The 14,726-nt window shown below is 40.8% G+C and overlaps 1 protein-coding gene across 2 annotated transcripts in view; it reads left to right on the top strand.

The window, feature by feature from the left end:
• Positions 1 to 14,726, top strand: part of LOC106036329 (LIF receptor subunit alpha) — a 56,551-nt gene that overhangs the window by 16,840 nt on the left and 24,985 nt on the right. For both annotated transcript variants that reach the window (XM_066988901.1, XM_048057475.2), the window contains exons 3-8: positions 4,448 to 4,602; positions 5,290 to 5,410; positions 7,481 to 7,632; positions 9,895 to 10,058; positions 11,471 to 11,645; positions 11,920 to 12,189. In XM_066988901.1, coding sequence (XP_066845002.1) covers positions 4,521 to 4,602; positions 5,290 to 5,410; positions 7,481 to 7,632; positions 9,895 to 10,058; positions 11,471 to 11,645; positions 11,920 to 12,189 — 964 coding nt within the window. In that variant the 5' untranslated portion in view covers positions 4,448 to 4,520. The remainder of the gene's footprint in view (positions 1 to 4,447; positions 4,603 to 5,289; positions 5,411 to 7,480; positions 7,633 to 9,894; positions 10,059 to 11,470; positions 11,646 to 11,919; positions 12,190 to 14,726) is intronic.

Here is a 14,726-nt window from a genome sequence, read left to right as displayed (position 1 = left end):
GAAATACATAATAGGAAATTTGGTCGGTAGGAGATATTCTGGTTATCTTCTGGTTTTCCCTTCGCAAGGTTAAGTCTAAAGAGGCTGGGAATGTCTTAGCTTGTCACTGTTAGACACTTGGTGCTACACTTGTTTTCTCAGCATGTGACAGAACCTTTAACTTTCATTACAGCTGTCAAGATTTTGAAGCAAATTCGTACATAGATATTTTTCCAGGCACATTGACCCAGGAGTTTGTTTCCTCTCGCTAATCTGTCTGATCTGCCAGTAGGTACACTATATACATCACAACATCTTTTAAAACCATTTAAAAATCCACAGTTTGCATTGATCTTCTCTTGGCTGGCATGAGGCTACTTCCTCTGTGAGCATGCATGTGTGTGCATGCGTACATTGAATTTTGTAAGGGCTGTCACCCACTGACTTCAGTGGTTAAGAATCTGAATCTATTTATTCCTTGCTAGGTTATCTGCATAAAAAGCAGTTTAAAATGGCTGACCACAGGGACAAGGGGTCAGTTCCACACCATAGAGCCCTGAGCAGAAGTCAGAATACGTTCGTATATTGTAACTTTCTGCACAGTTACTGTGGAATCTTGTTTTTAGCAGCTGATCTTAAATATGGGCAATTATATACTGAAGCCTTTGCTGCTGGTATGGCATAAATTTGCACACAAATATCTTTTGGATTCACACACAATCCTGAGCGTAGGGTTATGGAGAGTTTTTCCTTATTTTAAAATTTCAAAAGTGAAAGATCTTTTCAGGCAATTTTTTAAAGGAGAATTTATTGTGCGAATGTACTCATGCTAAGTCAGGAGGTTTGCAGTCCATTTGAGGATGAGATTGGAGTCTGAAGTACTAGATAAACAGCTACGTGGCAGCTTTATACAGCAGTATCCGGGGCTGGATCACAAACTGAAATTGAGTCAACAAGGTCTGAACGCTGAGAGAAAAGCAAATATGGCATGAGCTGTGTAAACACGTGCTACACATAGGTTTGCCTTAGAAAAGTTCTTTCATTGTGCTTGATAATGCTCGAGACCTCAGAGGACAGAAACGCTTTGAATGAATGATCAGGAATGTTACAGGAATGATCAGAAATCTAGAAACTGAGACTGGTATATGGTGAAAAAAGTGAGTTTTTAAGGAATGAACTAGTAGAAACCTGGTGTCAGTCATCTTCTGTGTAAAAGGCTGCTGCAAGGCAGATGATAAAAGTGCTTTGTCTGCTGGAGACAGGATGAAGTAATGTCCTTGAAAAGGAGCAAGAGATGGTTGTGCAGCAGATGGGGAATAATACTAAGGGTGGTACCAGTGAAGTGACATGAATAGATTGCCCAGGGAGATGAGGTTGTTATGGGACGTCCTGTCAGTGGTGGTTCTTAAGATGGACATCAGTTAAAAAAGATTTAGTTGCAGTTACTCTTTCTGGTGGAGAGACTGGGTTTACCTGCTTCATCTCGTTTTTAAAAATGAAGACTTAAAGGCCTTTACACTTACCAGCAGCTGCTCCTGTTGTGCTACAGCCAGCCTTGGTCAAGGTTTTGCCATCCCCTCGCAAAGCTCAGCTCTCTTGTCCTAAATTTATATCTTTAAATCGTATACAGCCCAATGCCATCTTAACAGTACCTCTACGTAGAGGGTAACATGCTTTTCAGTACTCTCCAGAGTAAGGAAAAACCTCCATGTCTTGTTTGGATTAGCCTGGAGCCGATGGAAGGAAACTTTCATCCAAAGAAAGCGAACTTCCTATTTTAAAATTATTCCAATTATTTTGTAACTTTATAATTAAAACAAGCCTATAAATGGGGATCTTTTCTCCTGACTAATGGATTTAATTATCGGACATGAGTCTTTGAATTGCCAACTTTTCAGCAAGCTCTAGTATGTTTATGAGATGACAAGAGCCAGGGAGTCTACGCTTCTTACGAAAGATTGCGGTTTACAAGATACTCATCATGCTTTGCCTGAAAGTACATAGGTTCCCCTTGGTGCCTCTATCTGACTCTGAAACAGAAACTAAAACTGTGCTTGATTTAGGAGAAATTACTCAAATTTCTTGTAATTCACTGTGATAATGTTACTACTGAAACTTCTGATGTGGGGGTACTATACAGTAAAGAGTGCAGAGAAGCAGGTTTTCTTGAATCACACACACATGTAGCTGCTGACTCTTCCTCGGAAACCTGGCATGACCAAACAGGTTTCGCACAGTCTTGTACAGCTGTGTGTTTAGAAAGTGAGTGGTTTGAGGTTTAATTAACTTCACAGTCCACAGTTTTCTCTGCTTCAAGTGGTATCGGTGCTTTCCCTTTTTTCTATTTTGTCTGTGGTTTCTACAAGCTAACAGGGCACTGTCGTCTAATTTTGATATACAGCTTGAAATTTTGGTTATGGACTTTTCTGCAAACCTGAAATGGCCTTTGAAGAAATACCTTAAGTACTGACAAACAAGACATTGTAATTTGCATATATATATATATATATATGTATATATATAAAGGAAGTCAGTCATTTTGTTCATGTAACTCCCAAGTCTGTCCAAGTGGTCTTCACATTCCTGCTGAAGTGAGAGAGTTGTGAGCAAAGTTTAAGCCTGGAGCTCATGTCATGGATTTCTATTAGTGACATGGACAAATACGATATGAGGCCCTGAAGAGATGCCAAAATGGAGTGGGGTGCATCGTCCATTGAGAGTATTACATTTTAAGTGCTGGCAGGTTCATAATTCATCTTTACCTGAATATGGATTTGTCAACCCTCACTCCTGATACGGCCCTTACCAAATTGCGTGGCATGGATATTACAGTTTAGGAATGTATAAAAATAAGAATTTAATGTGTCTAGGAGTTGTATAGCTTAAATTAGTGTATGTTTAGTGGGTTCTGAAGAACTCACTTGGGAACATGGTAAAAATAGAATAAGTTGGAAGTTTTAAGGGTGTTTCTTCCTTCCAAATATAATATTGACCTTTACCATAGCATTTCTATTAGCTTGTGTGCTGTCTGGGCCCTTCCCTCAGTGTGGCTATTGCAGACCAAGAGAAAGGAGAGAAGGGGCCATTTGTGAACAGGTCTGTATTGTTTGATGTAGTGCTGCTGTGTTTCTATGTTTCTCCTCACATAGTACAGACAGATTGGTGAGGGACAGAGGAGCATTTGTAGCATTCCCAGCTCATCCATGAGGGAGACTTTCTTAAGAAAAAATATATTAATAATAAAAACAAACAAACAAAAAAACACATTGAAGGCATGAGGAAACATCCTCCTGTTGACTGCAGAGGACTTTATAAAGGGAGATTTCTTTTAAAATTACCAGAAGCCTTTAGACAAAGCTTGTAATTCTGGCAGTGATGTGCATCTAGCTTTGGAAGAGACTTCTAAGACAAGGTCAGGTGCTTTTCCACTTGAGACATCTTTTGAAAGAACTAGTCTGAACAAAATGTGAGTTATAGAAAACTACCCTGTAGGACAGACTGGCTCGGCTGTATTCCTATGTGAAAATTTTCCAGCTCCTGATCTTTGTCACTACAAGAAGGCCCTTTGATACACGGAGGAGTCTCTGAGAGGATGCTCATGTTTTCAAAGCTTTCAGGTGGTTTGGGAAACAATGCTTCAGGGACTGGCTGAGCTTGAAGATAAGCTTTCCTGCAGTTTTCTTTTTGAGAGCAAAACCTGATGTTGGCCAGTGTGTGGGTGGAACTGAATGCGCTCCTCAGATCCTGATGAACTTCTCATTGGAAAACATGCAACCCATTAATCTTCAAAGAACACATTAAACATAATATTCTAGATATTTTTTTACCTTAAGGTCAATATTTAGAGCAGCAAGTATCCAGGGACACAGAAATGGCTGTCTTTTTTTTTTTTTTTTTCCTTCAGAAATTATTTAGCACTGGTCTGAACCGGTGATCCTGGCTGATGAGCTCTGGTTCTGCAGTGTCTCAGGCATCCCATGGCTTTGAGTAGCAACAATATGAGAAGTGAGCAAAGGAAACTGGATGAACTACCCTGTCCCCTTAGACCTTTACCCAAAGCAGGGGATATTTGCATTCATGGTACCCAGGACCCTTTGTGAATGTGACACATGATCTAAATTGGAAAAAATAAAAAAAAAAAATCTGTTCTAGGGGTATATGCTGCCATGTCTATTCTGTTCTGGCATCAGGTAGTCCTGACAGAGGTCTGTGGACAGTTGAATTTTCCATGCATGTGATTCCTAAGGTTATCTTTGAAATGTCTTGCTGAAAAAGCATGCATCAAGGAAGTGGTTGGGGCAGTGAAAATAGTGAAAAAGGTTTGTTTGCCAGACAAAGAAAGGAAAGGCAATACTATGCCTGGGGTCAGCACGGTAGAAGAAAAATAGATGGAACAAAAAGTGGCGTTTGTGGAGTGCCAACTCTGGAATTTCAAAGGTTTTTTGTTTGTTTTTGTTTTTAATTTTAGAACTGACCAGCTTGTTAGAAGATGATGCTTATTCCTACTTGAAGCTGCCATTTGGAAAACAAACACTAGAAGAATGAGGAAGAATCCAAGCCTCCGCTGTCTTTTAGCACTAGCTATTTTATGTTTAACAAGCTTAGTACATAGTCAGGAGATAGGTGAGTGTATATAATTCAACAATTACTTTTTCTCTGTATCTCTATAGTGACAACACTTAATTATGTTGTTTTCCTAGTATATGTATGTTCAAAAATCTTCACCTCTGTGGTTCCCCACTGTTCTTAGGATAGAGGTATTGCCAGGCCTGGTCTCTGCTTTCCAGCAGCCAGTGGCATTTTGTAAACCAGTGCAAAGCTGGGTGTTAAGTTCTCCACAATGTAACTGTGATAGCCTGCATATGCACTTGGTGTAAATGTCTGCATTGAGACCTTCTTGCTGTATATGTCAGCTGTCTGCGACAATTTCACACATTATCATTAATTGCCCTTCTATCATTAATTGGCCTCCATGTGGGACAACAGAGGAGAGCAAAAAACTCATTAAGTTTATCATCAAAGCTTGCGGTTTTGCCATTGGCCCAAAGCCTGCTTATTAGGCTAGGCTAGGAATGGAGACAGCTGCCTGTGTCATTGCACACAAATATAAACCCAGATTTCGGGTACTTCTAGAAAGTAGTGTGGTTGTCACAGTCTGTGGTTGTCTGTAATAAGGCACACAAAAATCATTCAACAGTTTTAAAATACCAGTCAGACACGTATGCGGTAAACATGTAAAAATAATGGCTATAGATATGAACAATAGCAGTTGTTTTGCAGTTGATCACTGAAGTTCTTACATGATTTCAGGTTCTCCAGGAGACCCCCAGAACTTAAAATGTGTCACGCACAATTTACGTAAAATGGTCTGTACATGGGATGTATCTTCTAGAAGAAGACATGGACAAACTGACTTTTGTTACACCACCATGTAAGTATATATACCTGGTTGCAAACTACCAAACTGTGATGAAAGTACAGTTATGACTCAGTTGCAGCCCATGGAATTTGTGATGCTGCTGTTTCCTAAGAATCTGCCTGTTGGTTGTCCTTGGGTGGTGCTCTCTTCAGGCAATGTTAACTCAGGCAATGGAGGGGTTTCTGGCAGTTTTTTTTCATGCTAACAGTTCTCTTGCCAAAATCTCCTGCTTGCTCTCTTCAAAGGGCTGGAAGATCCTCTCATTTACTCAGAGTTCTCTGTGTATCCACCTATCCCTTGCTCAGAGTTTTCATAAGGGACATCTTCATACCACGTTCAATCCAAAAGGAAATGATAGTTGGAAGAAGAAAATCCTGATGTTACGTGCCAAAGTGGTAGAATATATGACATAAGTGTCAAGATTCACATGTGGAAAAACATTAAAAATCTCTTGGTGGCTGTCTTATAACATATATAAATTTTAAGTTGTCTGGAGATCATTGTGTTAGAGGTAATATGAAGATAAATCCACAATTGCAATAGCCTGTCCGAAGTAAATGCACAGTTGAAGATTTCAAGAAACATTAAAAAACTTGAATCTTCAGTATGTTTTTCACTAAGGAGATCTACATCTGCAATTCCCCATGCCGTGGGCCTGCCAAATACTTATCATGTGCTAGGGATGAGTTCAAATCCTTTTTGCATCTTAATCCTGCCCCCAGTCCAGATATTTGTACTGTCTTTTTTCCTGTAAATTCTGCAGGCGGCCCAGACTTTTCCTTGGGGTCCCAGGACTTGGCTGCACTTCTTCCACCTACATGCTTTTCTTTGTCTAGTTATTCCTCCCGTGTTGCCAGCTATCATTTCTATACAAAAATTGCATATATGTGATACTGTGGCCAGAGTTCAGGAGTGCAGAGTTGATGAGGTACTGGCCTCAGAACAACAGCTAAAAAGCTGCTGCTGTTTCTCCTTAGCAAAGCAGAGCAAGCTTGGGACCCCAAAGCAGAGTCTGAGGGATGAGCTTTGAGCAGACCTCCCTGAGGGAAAGAGATTTTGTTTTTCAGTTTCCCAAACAATCTCTAGTGATATCCCAGTACAGAAGAGGAATGAGTGCTGTTCTGAGCACTCAGGTCTCAACTGGCTTTCACTAGTCCAGTGTTTTGCGTGAATCTGGAAAGCTCAGCTCAAGTTCTTGACTCTAGCCGATAGGAGTTCCAGGGTCCTGTTCCAGTTCATAAGTGAATAATAATCTCTCAGCAGGAAGTCTGGCATTGTTCTCTTTGCTTTCCTTCCTCCCATCATTGCCCCAAGAGGAAGATTTGGATTTTTCCAAATTTTTTTCCTTTCTAGTTGCATATCAATGATTATGAGCAACGGGAGTTGACCCATGCATTGTTGTTTTAGGTATGTATCTACGACCTCCAGACAAAGGCCAGATCACATTGTGCTGAGCACTGCACAAACATAATGTGCAGACTGGATTTCCATCTGGAATCTTAGTCGTTCTCTCCCCTACCCTCTGCTCTTCCCCTACTAGCTGAACAGCAGCAGGGAGCTGAAGGATTTGTTTTGAGATGGGGACACAGATGGGTGAACATGCGGTTTGCATCCATATGCCATCACTTAGGGAAGAAATGAAGGGAGAAGGAGTCAGGAAATATAAGGAAAGAGCAGGAATACTATTGGGTTTTCCTTTTTTAATTTAGTTTATTTTGATATTTATTTTGATATTTTATTTATTTACTTTGATTCATGGTGACTATATGTTTTAGAAATGTGTCTTCTGGTTAAAAAGTCAGTTTTTCACTTTGAGGTGTTCTCTTAACAGCTGGGTAGCTAAATCATACAGCTAGTGCATGGTCTGCCACTATGAAAAGTCTTGAAAGAAAAAGGAATGCCTGTTAATCTGATGCTAACCAAAGCCCATGCAAGTGTTACTCCTTCATAAGATTTGATATGGAGCTCTTTTCGTTATATTTCAGGGAATTTGTGTTTTATTGGTATCCTAGGAACAAGACTTAACTTGTCTGAACTTCCTATCAGCTGAAATACCTGCTTAATCCTCTCTGTTTTTTTCAGTGACCACCCTCTTACAGAGTGTTTTAAAACTAAGGAGAAAAGGGTTGAGATTCCAGTCCCAGAGAGCTCCACCACCATTAAAATAACCACAAACAGCATTTCTGGAACTCCTTTTGCTACCAGAGAATTTGAAATTCGCAAGAAAGACATCTGTAAGTGTCAGGTTTTATGTACGTACATAAAGCCTTTATACTATGATTAAAAATGCTCTTCAGTTGTATATGCTTGCAGTTTTCTTTGGCAGTATTCCTGTATGTAAAATGTTGATGTGCTAAGTCCTTATGAATCTACGCATATATAAAAGGTTGTTTTCTCTCCTCCCTCAGGGAGAGAAAGAACACCCCTCTATGCATATATCCTAGCAGAGAAACGGGGGACAAATAGTGAGGAGGATACAAAGCCCAATGCTGTTACAGTCGCCTAATCAATCTGTGTCATTGTTTTCATTGTTACGCAGAAAAATAAAATAGTTACTACTGTAAATACAAATAAGTTTAAAAAAAAAAAGTAAAAAAAAAATAGTTACTACTCTACATTCTGAAGTACCTACACAGAGCATAAAGTGCATTTGCTCAGACTTGACTTGCAAAAGGCAAATTAAACTTTCTAGTGCCCATTCTCCTCTCTGAAATGCTGAACCACTCCAGAATGAAGTAGTTTATTCCTGCAATTTTGCAGTACTTTAAGGGTAGTTATATCAAGTGTCACTCCTCACAGGCTCATATTTCCTTAATATATATTCAACTTAACCATTCTGTTCAAATGTATATGAAACTGAGCAAATACATCTATGCGTGGAAGCTGGGGTGAATCATATTGGAGTCAATGACATAGAAATTTTCCTAATTCCTTTCTTCTAAAGGTAGAAGAAAGCATGAAACCATCTCTAGGTTGAGGTGCTCTACACTCAATTGCCTCCTACCAAGATAATAGCACTGCGGCTTGGTTGGCTCTGAGGAAATTTCCCTGAGTTTGGTTTTCAGTGTTCAAAAGCAGATTCTCTTATCCTAGTCAGTATGTATGCTTGCAGCCTCCCTGCCTTGAGTTTCATTCAGCAAGTGTATGTACTTACACATTCTCCATCTTTATAGCTGTTTTGTTAAAATAGCAATCTCTATCTCCCCTCCCTACCCCAATGCAATCTGTTCCAATGGTTTTAGCCATTGGCTTTATGCTGTAGATTTCCGATTTCACCTTTCCCTGTTCGTCAGGTTTAGCATCACTAGCTGCTTCCAAGTATTTCTTATAGAAGCAGAACTTAAAACTTGGACTACTTGACAGCTGTTTTTTCCTTCAGCTTTATGTCTTTTGGTACTTCTCAGTTCCAGTTACAGCTTCACTAATCATCCAGGTTCATCAGTTGTAAGCTGAAGATAATATTGGCACCATCTGCCACACTTGCTTATAATTTAGTCTTTGTTTTTTGCTTGCCCCCATATTCCTGTAATGCACCCCAACTCTAAATTCAGTAGCCCCTCTTATCCATGGCTCAGTTTTCTCTTCCACTGAAAGCAGCTTAGAAACTTGAACAAAACAAAACTAAAAAATATGTGGGGAACAGACTGGGTCCCCCAGCATCTTGCTGCCTCGAGGCAGGATGGGCCTCTCCGGTTCCTCACAAGATATCCTGCATAGCGTGTTAATCGTGCTGAACATGTTGCAGGCTCTCAAAGCCTTGGCCAGGACCCAAGCCGGATAAATCACACATTTAAAAAACAGGATTTATCCTGCACCAGGCCCAATTCCACTTGAACTGCTATAACCTTGCCTGCTTCTCAGCCTCTTGCTTCACCACCACCCATTTGTAGAAGAGATGTTTCTGTTTAATGTCCCTGTCCTGTCCCCATCACCATGTCATGCCTTTCATATTTCTTGTAGCTTAAAATCATATTCCTCATGATCCTCTCCAGAGCCTCATGTGAGCTTCTTTCACACTGTGCTTCTGCTCTCCTATCTCTCTGGTCTTGCTTTTGTTGTGAATCCCCCCTTTTCTGCAACCCTCCCTTCTTTCTTTGGAGAATTTTACATCCTCCTCCCTAGTTGAATTCTTATGTATACTTCAGTTATCATGTACACTCTCTGTGGCATTGGTTGAAAGCTGTGAAAAATACCATGCCTTCCTTGCTACACATTATGAAGAGTTATATTCATGATCACTTACTCACATGTCTGCATGCTGAGATGTTAGAAGAAACTGCTACCTGGCGACTCGTCAGCACCTGTGCTTTCCTGGGAACTTTGCTGTTCAAGTAATGACAGAGCACATCTTGTTCTAATCACAGAGGTTGAGTTACGTGTTTGTATGGCTAGTAGCCAACTCAGAGCACAGATGTGCCTGTTAAACACCTGTAGGGTTAGTGTTGCTGACTAATAACTTGAATGTGGTTTTTTCCTCCCCCCTTCTCTTTTTCAAGCATTTATTCCACTTGCTCCACACATTCTTAGTTTAACACCTGACTTTCCAACTTCCACATTAACTCTGAAGTGGAGTGATAACGGATCAATCTTCCCATATGGACTGGATGCCTTTTGGCAGATTGAGATTCTCCGTAAGGAAACAATGGAAAAAGTCACACAAGTAAGTCCTTTATGAAAAACATATGTATGCAGTTTTTGCCCCCAGTAATGTAGGAGGTCATTTGAAGAAAGCTGAGAGTAATGCAGATTGTAGGGCTTTGCAGAACCTGTGTGTAGTCATGCTGCTGGTAGGTAACTTTTTGGTAGCTTTCAAAGCTATGTGCAGACACTGGATGTTAAACTGTCAGTACTTACACTTCCAGCATTTTTTTGCTTATTTTTAAAATCTAGTACTTTTTTTTTCTTTTAATTTAGAACTTGCTTATGAATTTGACAGATATTTTACACCATTGTTTCTGCTTTATTTCTCCAGTGGTGTCTCAGGTCTTGGTGGTCTGTGAATGTTCAGTGTGCTTTTCATTGTGACTTTTCCTTGTGATACCTTCCCAAAAGAAAAGTTCAGATGACATAGCCAAACTAATCACTCAGAAGTTCTGTGCCTGTTTAAGTATAGCAAGCAATTTATTCAAAATGGGAATAAATTATGTTTTCCTCTGTCTCTGATGCATTTGTAAAGGGTATTCTCTTTGCAGTGCCTCAGTTTCTGGAGTTTTTAAAACTTTTTAGGCAAGGGGCTGTCATTGCTGTTATTTGTGCAGCATCTCACTTACAGGAATGGTGATAAATAGGTACCAAAATGAATATGCTTCTGCATATTATTTATGGAAGCTGTAGATTTTTCATATGAAATGGATCTTTTTTGTTCTGACGGTGAGTATTCAGGTTTTACTAATTTCTTCAAAATAAATAAAAAAGCCAATTCAAATTACCCCAGAACTGTTCTTTCAAACAATGCATTGTTTTTTCACCAGTAAATCACTAGATTCCTTAACCTTGCATTACATGAAAGAAACTCTTTTCTGAAAGATTATGTTTTGCAGGAGGTCATTAGGCAATATATATACACCAGCAGGTATCCTGAGGACACAGTTCAATATCATGAATTTAACCAGAGATCATCAAATGGAACCCCCAGTTTTTCTAGGTGAATTTGTAGCCCTATTCTATGCTTTTTAGGTTGGAGAAACTACAAAATACGTAGCCTGTTACTGAAATTTGGAAGAATTTTGTTTTGGAAATGTTGGAACATAGCCCAGTCTAGGAGAAGCCCTGTATTCTGAGGTGCAACATATACCTTTTGAAACGTATGCCTAGCTGCCTGCTACCCCTCAAATGTCTACCCTATGGTATTCCTGGTAGTTTACCTGGCTGGTGGGCTGTTCAGCATCTCAGGCTTTTATTAAAGTAAATTCACGAAGAAACTGAAAGTTAGGTGAGACAGCCTGACCACCTGCCAGGAGTTAGTTATTTACCTCGTTTAATTTGCCATTCCATTGACAGCTCTAAGATTGTATGTCTTTGTTAACAACTGTTCATAAGCTCTCTTTGTTTTTTGGGGGGAAAACTTTGTAGGTAACTTACTATTCAAAACTGACCCATGAAGACATCATTCTTTCTTGGAACTGGACATCTGATATGCCTTTGGAGTGTACGTCACACTATGTGAAGATTCGCTGTTATATTAATGTAACACAGTTTGTTGGCCACAAGGATTGGAGTGACTGGAGCCCAGTAGAAGAGTCCCCTGGTACGTTTGTTTCCATACGACCACACAGACATTGATGGCTTTATGAAAAGTAAACCAAAGTAAGAGGAAAAGGCTTTGATGACTTGCTGCTTGCGGGGGCATTTTGGATAGAGAAATGATGTAATCGTTAGTTAATGAAACCTAGTAAACATTGATTTGAGTGCACTGATGTACTCCTGAGACATGCTTTAGCTGATTGACACCATATTTGTCGTGAATTGTTCATGTTTTGTTTTGGTTTTGTTTTTGTTTTCTTTTCTTCCTTCTCTGCTAGGAAAAGATACCGAGCCCCATGGGAGTGGGGTTTTTCCTCAGGATACTGTAGTGGCAGTGGGTTCAGATGTGACAATTTGTTGTGTTCATGAAGAAGGACAGCAGATAAAACGGATGACTTATGGACCAGAAGCATACCCACTAATACGTCTAAGCAGTCGGAGCAGTGCAATCAGAGTGCTAAATGCCAGTGCTTCAGATACCAGTGGGACAAATGTAGTGTGCAGTCTGTCTGAGGATGGGATGGATGGAACTGTCTTGTTTGTGGGATGTATGTATAATTATGTTTACTAACCTTATGAAAATCAAAATAATTTTGAGAATCTTAGGGTTCTGCTAGTAAACAGATGCTATTGTGGCTCCCCTGCTATTTTCTGGCTTTTAGTTTCTGAGGGTGAACTGGGATTTAACTTATAGTCATAGAATCATAGAATATGCTGAGTTGGGAGGGACCCACAAGTAAGGATCATCAAGTCCCGCTCCTGGCTCCACACCACCCAAATATGAAACCCTATGTCTGAGAGCATTGTTCAAATGCTTCTTGAACTCCAGCAGCTCTGTGCTGTGAGCACTGCCCTGGGGAGCCTGTCCCAGTGCCCGAGCACCCTCTGGGAGCAGAACCTTTCCCTAACACCCAGCCCGACCCTCCCCTGTCCCAGCTCCATGCCGTTCCCTCGGTCCTGTCGCTGTCCCCAGAGAGCAGAGCTCAGCGCCTGCCCCTCCGCTCCCCTCGTGAGGGAGCTGCAGGCCGCCGTGAGGCCTCCCCTCAGCCTGCTCTGCTCTGGGCTGAACAAACCAAGGGACTGCTGCTTCTCACACATCTTGCCCTCTAGACCCTTCACCATCTTTGTAGCCCTCCTCTGAACACTTTCTAATAGTTTTATGTCCTTTTTGTACTGTGGTGCCCAAACCTGCACACAGTACTGGAGGTGAGGCCGCACCAGCACAGAGCAGAGCAGGACAATCCCTTCCCTCGACCAGCTAGCGGTGCCATGCCTGATGCACCCCAGGATTTGGTTGGCCCTCCTGGCTGCCAGGGCACACTGCTGGCTCGTGTCCAACTTCCCGTCAACCAAAACTCCCAGATCCCTTCCTGTGGTGCTGCTCTCCAGCCTCTCATCCTTCAGTCTGTACATATAGCCAGGGTTGACCCATCAAACTTGTTTGTGGAAACTCCATCACATGGAGGAGACACAGGGACTGAGAGGATGAGGGGAGGGAGTACCCGTGTAACTACATATGAGATTCTCCTAGAAGCTGGTGTAGTGTCAGCTTTCCTTCTTGATATCCCTTCCTAAGGCACTTCTTCATTATCTGAAATACTCAGTAGTTTATTAACAGTTGAAGATTTGTTCTCAGTTTCTATCACTTTCGATTTACATCAATTTCAGTTTGGTCCTGAGGAAGGAGAGGAAAAGCAGGAATTGTAAGTGAAAAAAAGTATTTAGCAACCAGTCAAATGAAAGTAATAAAACAGACTTGAAGCAGTAACAGATCCTCCTCCAGGCAGTAGCTTCTTGGGAACTAATGATAGTGAAGGAATCCAGCTGACAATTCATCTTTCCCAGATAATCTTTTAAGTATTCTTTTAAAAATTTCTTTAAAGATGCTGAATTATTGTGTATCTTCTCTGCATAACCTTGCCAGCCTCAGAAATCTCTTCCAGATACAGCTACCTTTTGAAACAAACTGTTGAAAGTACATGGTTCTTCTTTCCCATAATTGGTCACTTCAGCATTTTGTGTATTTTCACCATAGTGGTTACAAGGGTTGTCATCTTCCAATAGCTCCTGTTCCCCATTGCACACACTTATGTTTGAACTTAGGGTCCTTGGGGTTGAGGGACTCATTTTAAAAGTGTGTTCTCAGTTCGAGGCTGTGCCTCTTGTCACCAGCTTTGCATATTCAGTGTGATAGCGAATGCAAAACAGAATCCAACCTTTTATGATTTTAAAGTGAGATGCAATTTTTACCTTATTTGTGCACTGTTTGCTTTTATGCAAGAACCTTCCACATAAATAAGTCAGTGTTCCATGTATGAAGTCTGTGACAATCCCTTAGGGTTTTCCATGCTGCTGCATGTTTTTGCAGAAAACTTTAAGAGCTGGGATGTGGTGAATTCTGTTTTCTATCACTGTTTCTTGTACTTGCCAGCATACCTACTATGCAGGGAGGGAGAAGACTTGTCAGGATGCTATTGCTGATGAGACACATTTGGGGAAGAGAAGGTAGAGGAAATAAATGTGTATCCAAACCACTTAGCTTAGTTCTGGCAAAATAAGTGTTCTTTTTGGCCCTCTGCTCATGTTCTGAACTAAGCCTGCCACTGTTGCCTCTTGTGTTAGTACCTCTTTGGCAAAGCAGCTATATGGATGCTTTTCTGCTATCTCTTGAGAAAAAGTGTACAGGAGTTCAAATAAGGGCTCTGCACAGCCTCACATCAGCCTGGTTACCTCGTCTCTGTTGGAAGCACTGTCTGTCTTCTCCAGGAAGGCAGTCAACAGTGGTATAGTATGGGAGAGAAGAACAAACTTTAAAAAAAAAAAAAAAAAGGCACTTTCAAAGCAAAGGTGAAAAGAATGGGACATTCAGGGCTTGCTTTAATTTTCAAATTCAGGGCGGAATTCATGCCAAAGGGAACATCTTCTTAATGTGACTTGGCTGGAGAATTTGAAGCACTGGTGGGGATGGCACGTAAAAAAATGTGACACGTAACTGACAGCATTTGTAAATTGCTCAGTGGCTAAACTGACGCTCACAATTTTGGAAATGTCTTGGCAGAATTTTAGTGAAACACTTCCAGGTCAG

The sequence above is a fragment of the Anser cygnoides genome, chromosome Z, assembly GCF_040182565.1.
Source record: "Anser cygnoides isolate HZ-2024a breed goose chromosome Z, Taihu_goose_T2T_genome, whole genome shotgun sequence".
Classification (NCBI taxonomy): domain Eukaryota; kingdom Metazoa; phylum Chordata; class Aves; order Anseriformes; family Anatidae; genus Anser; species Anser cygnoides.
The sequence above is the reverse complement of the archived record's forward strand: the minus strand, read 5'-3'. Positions and strand labels throughout refer to the sequence as shown.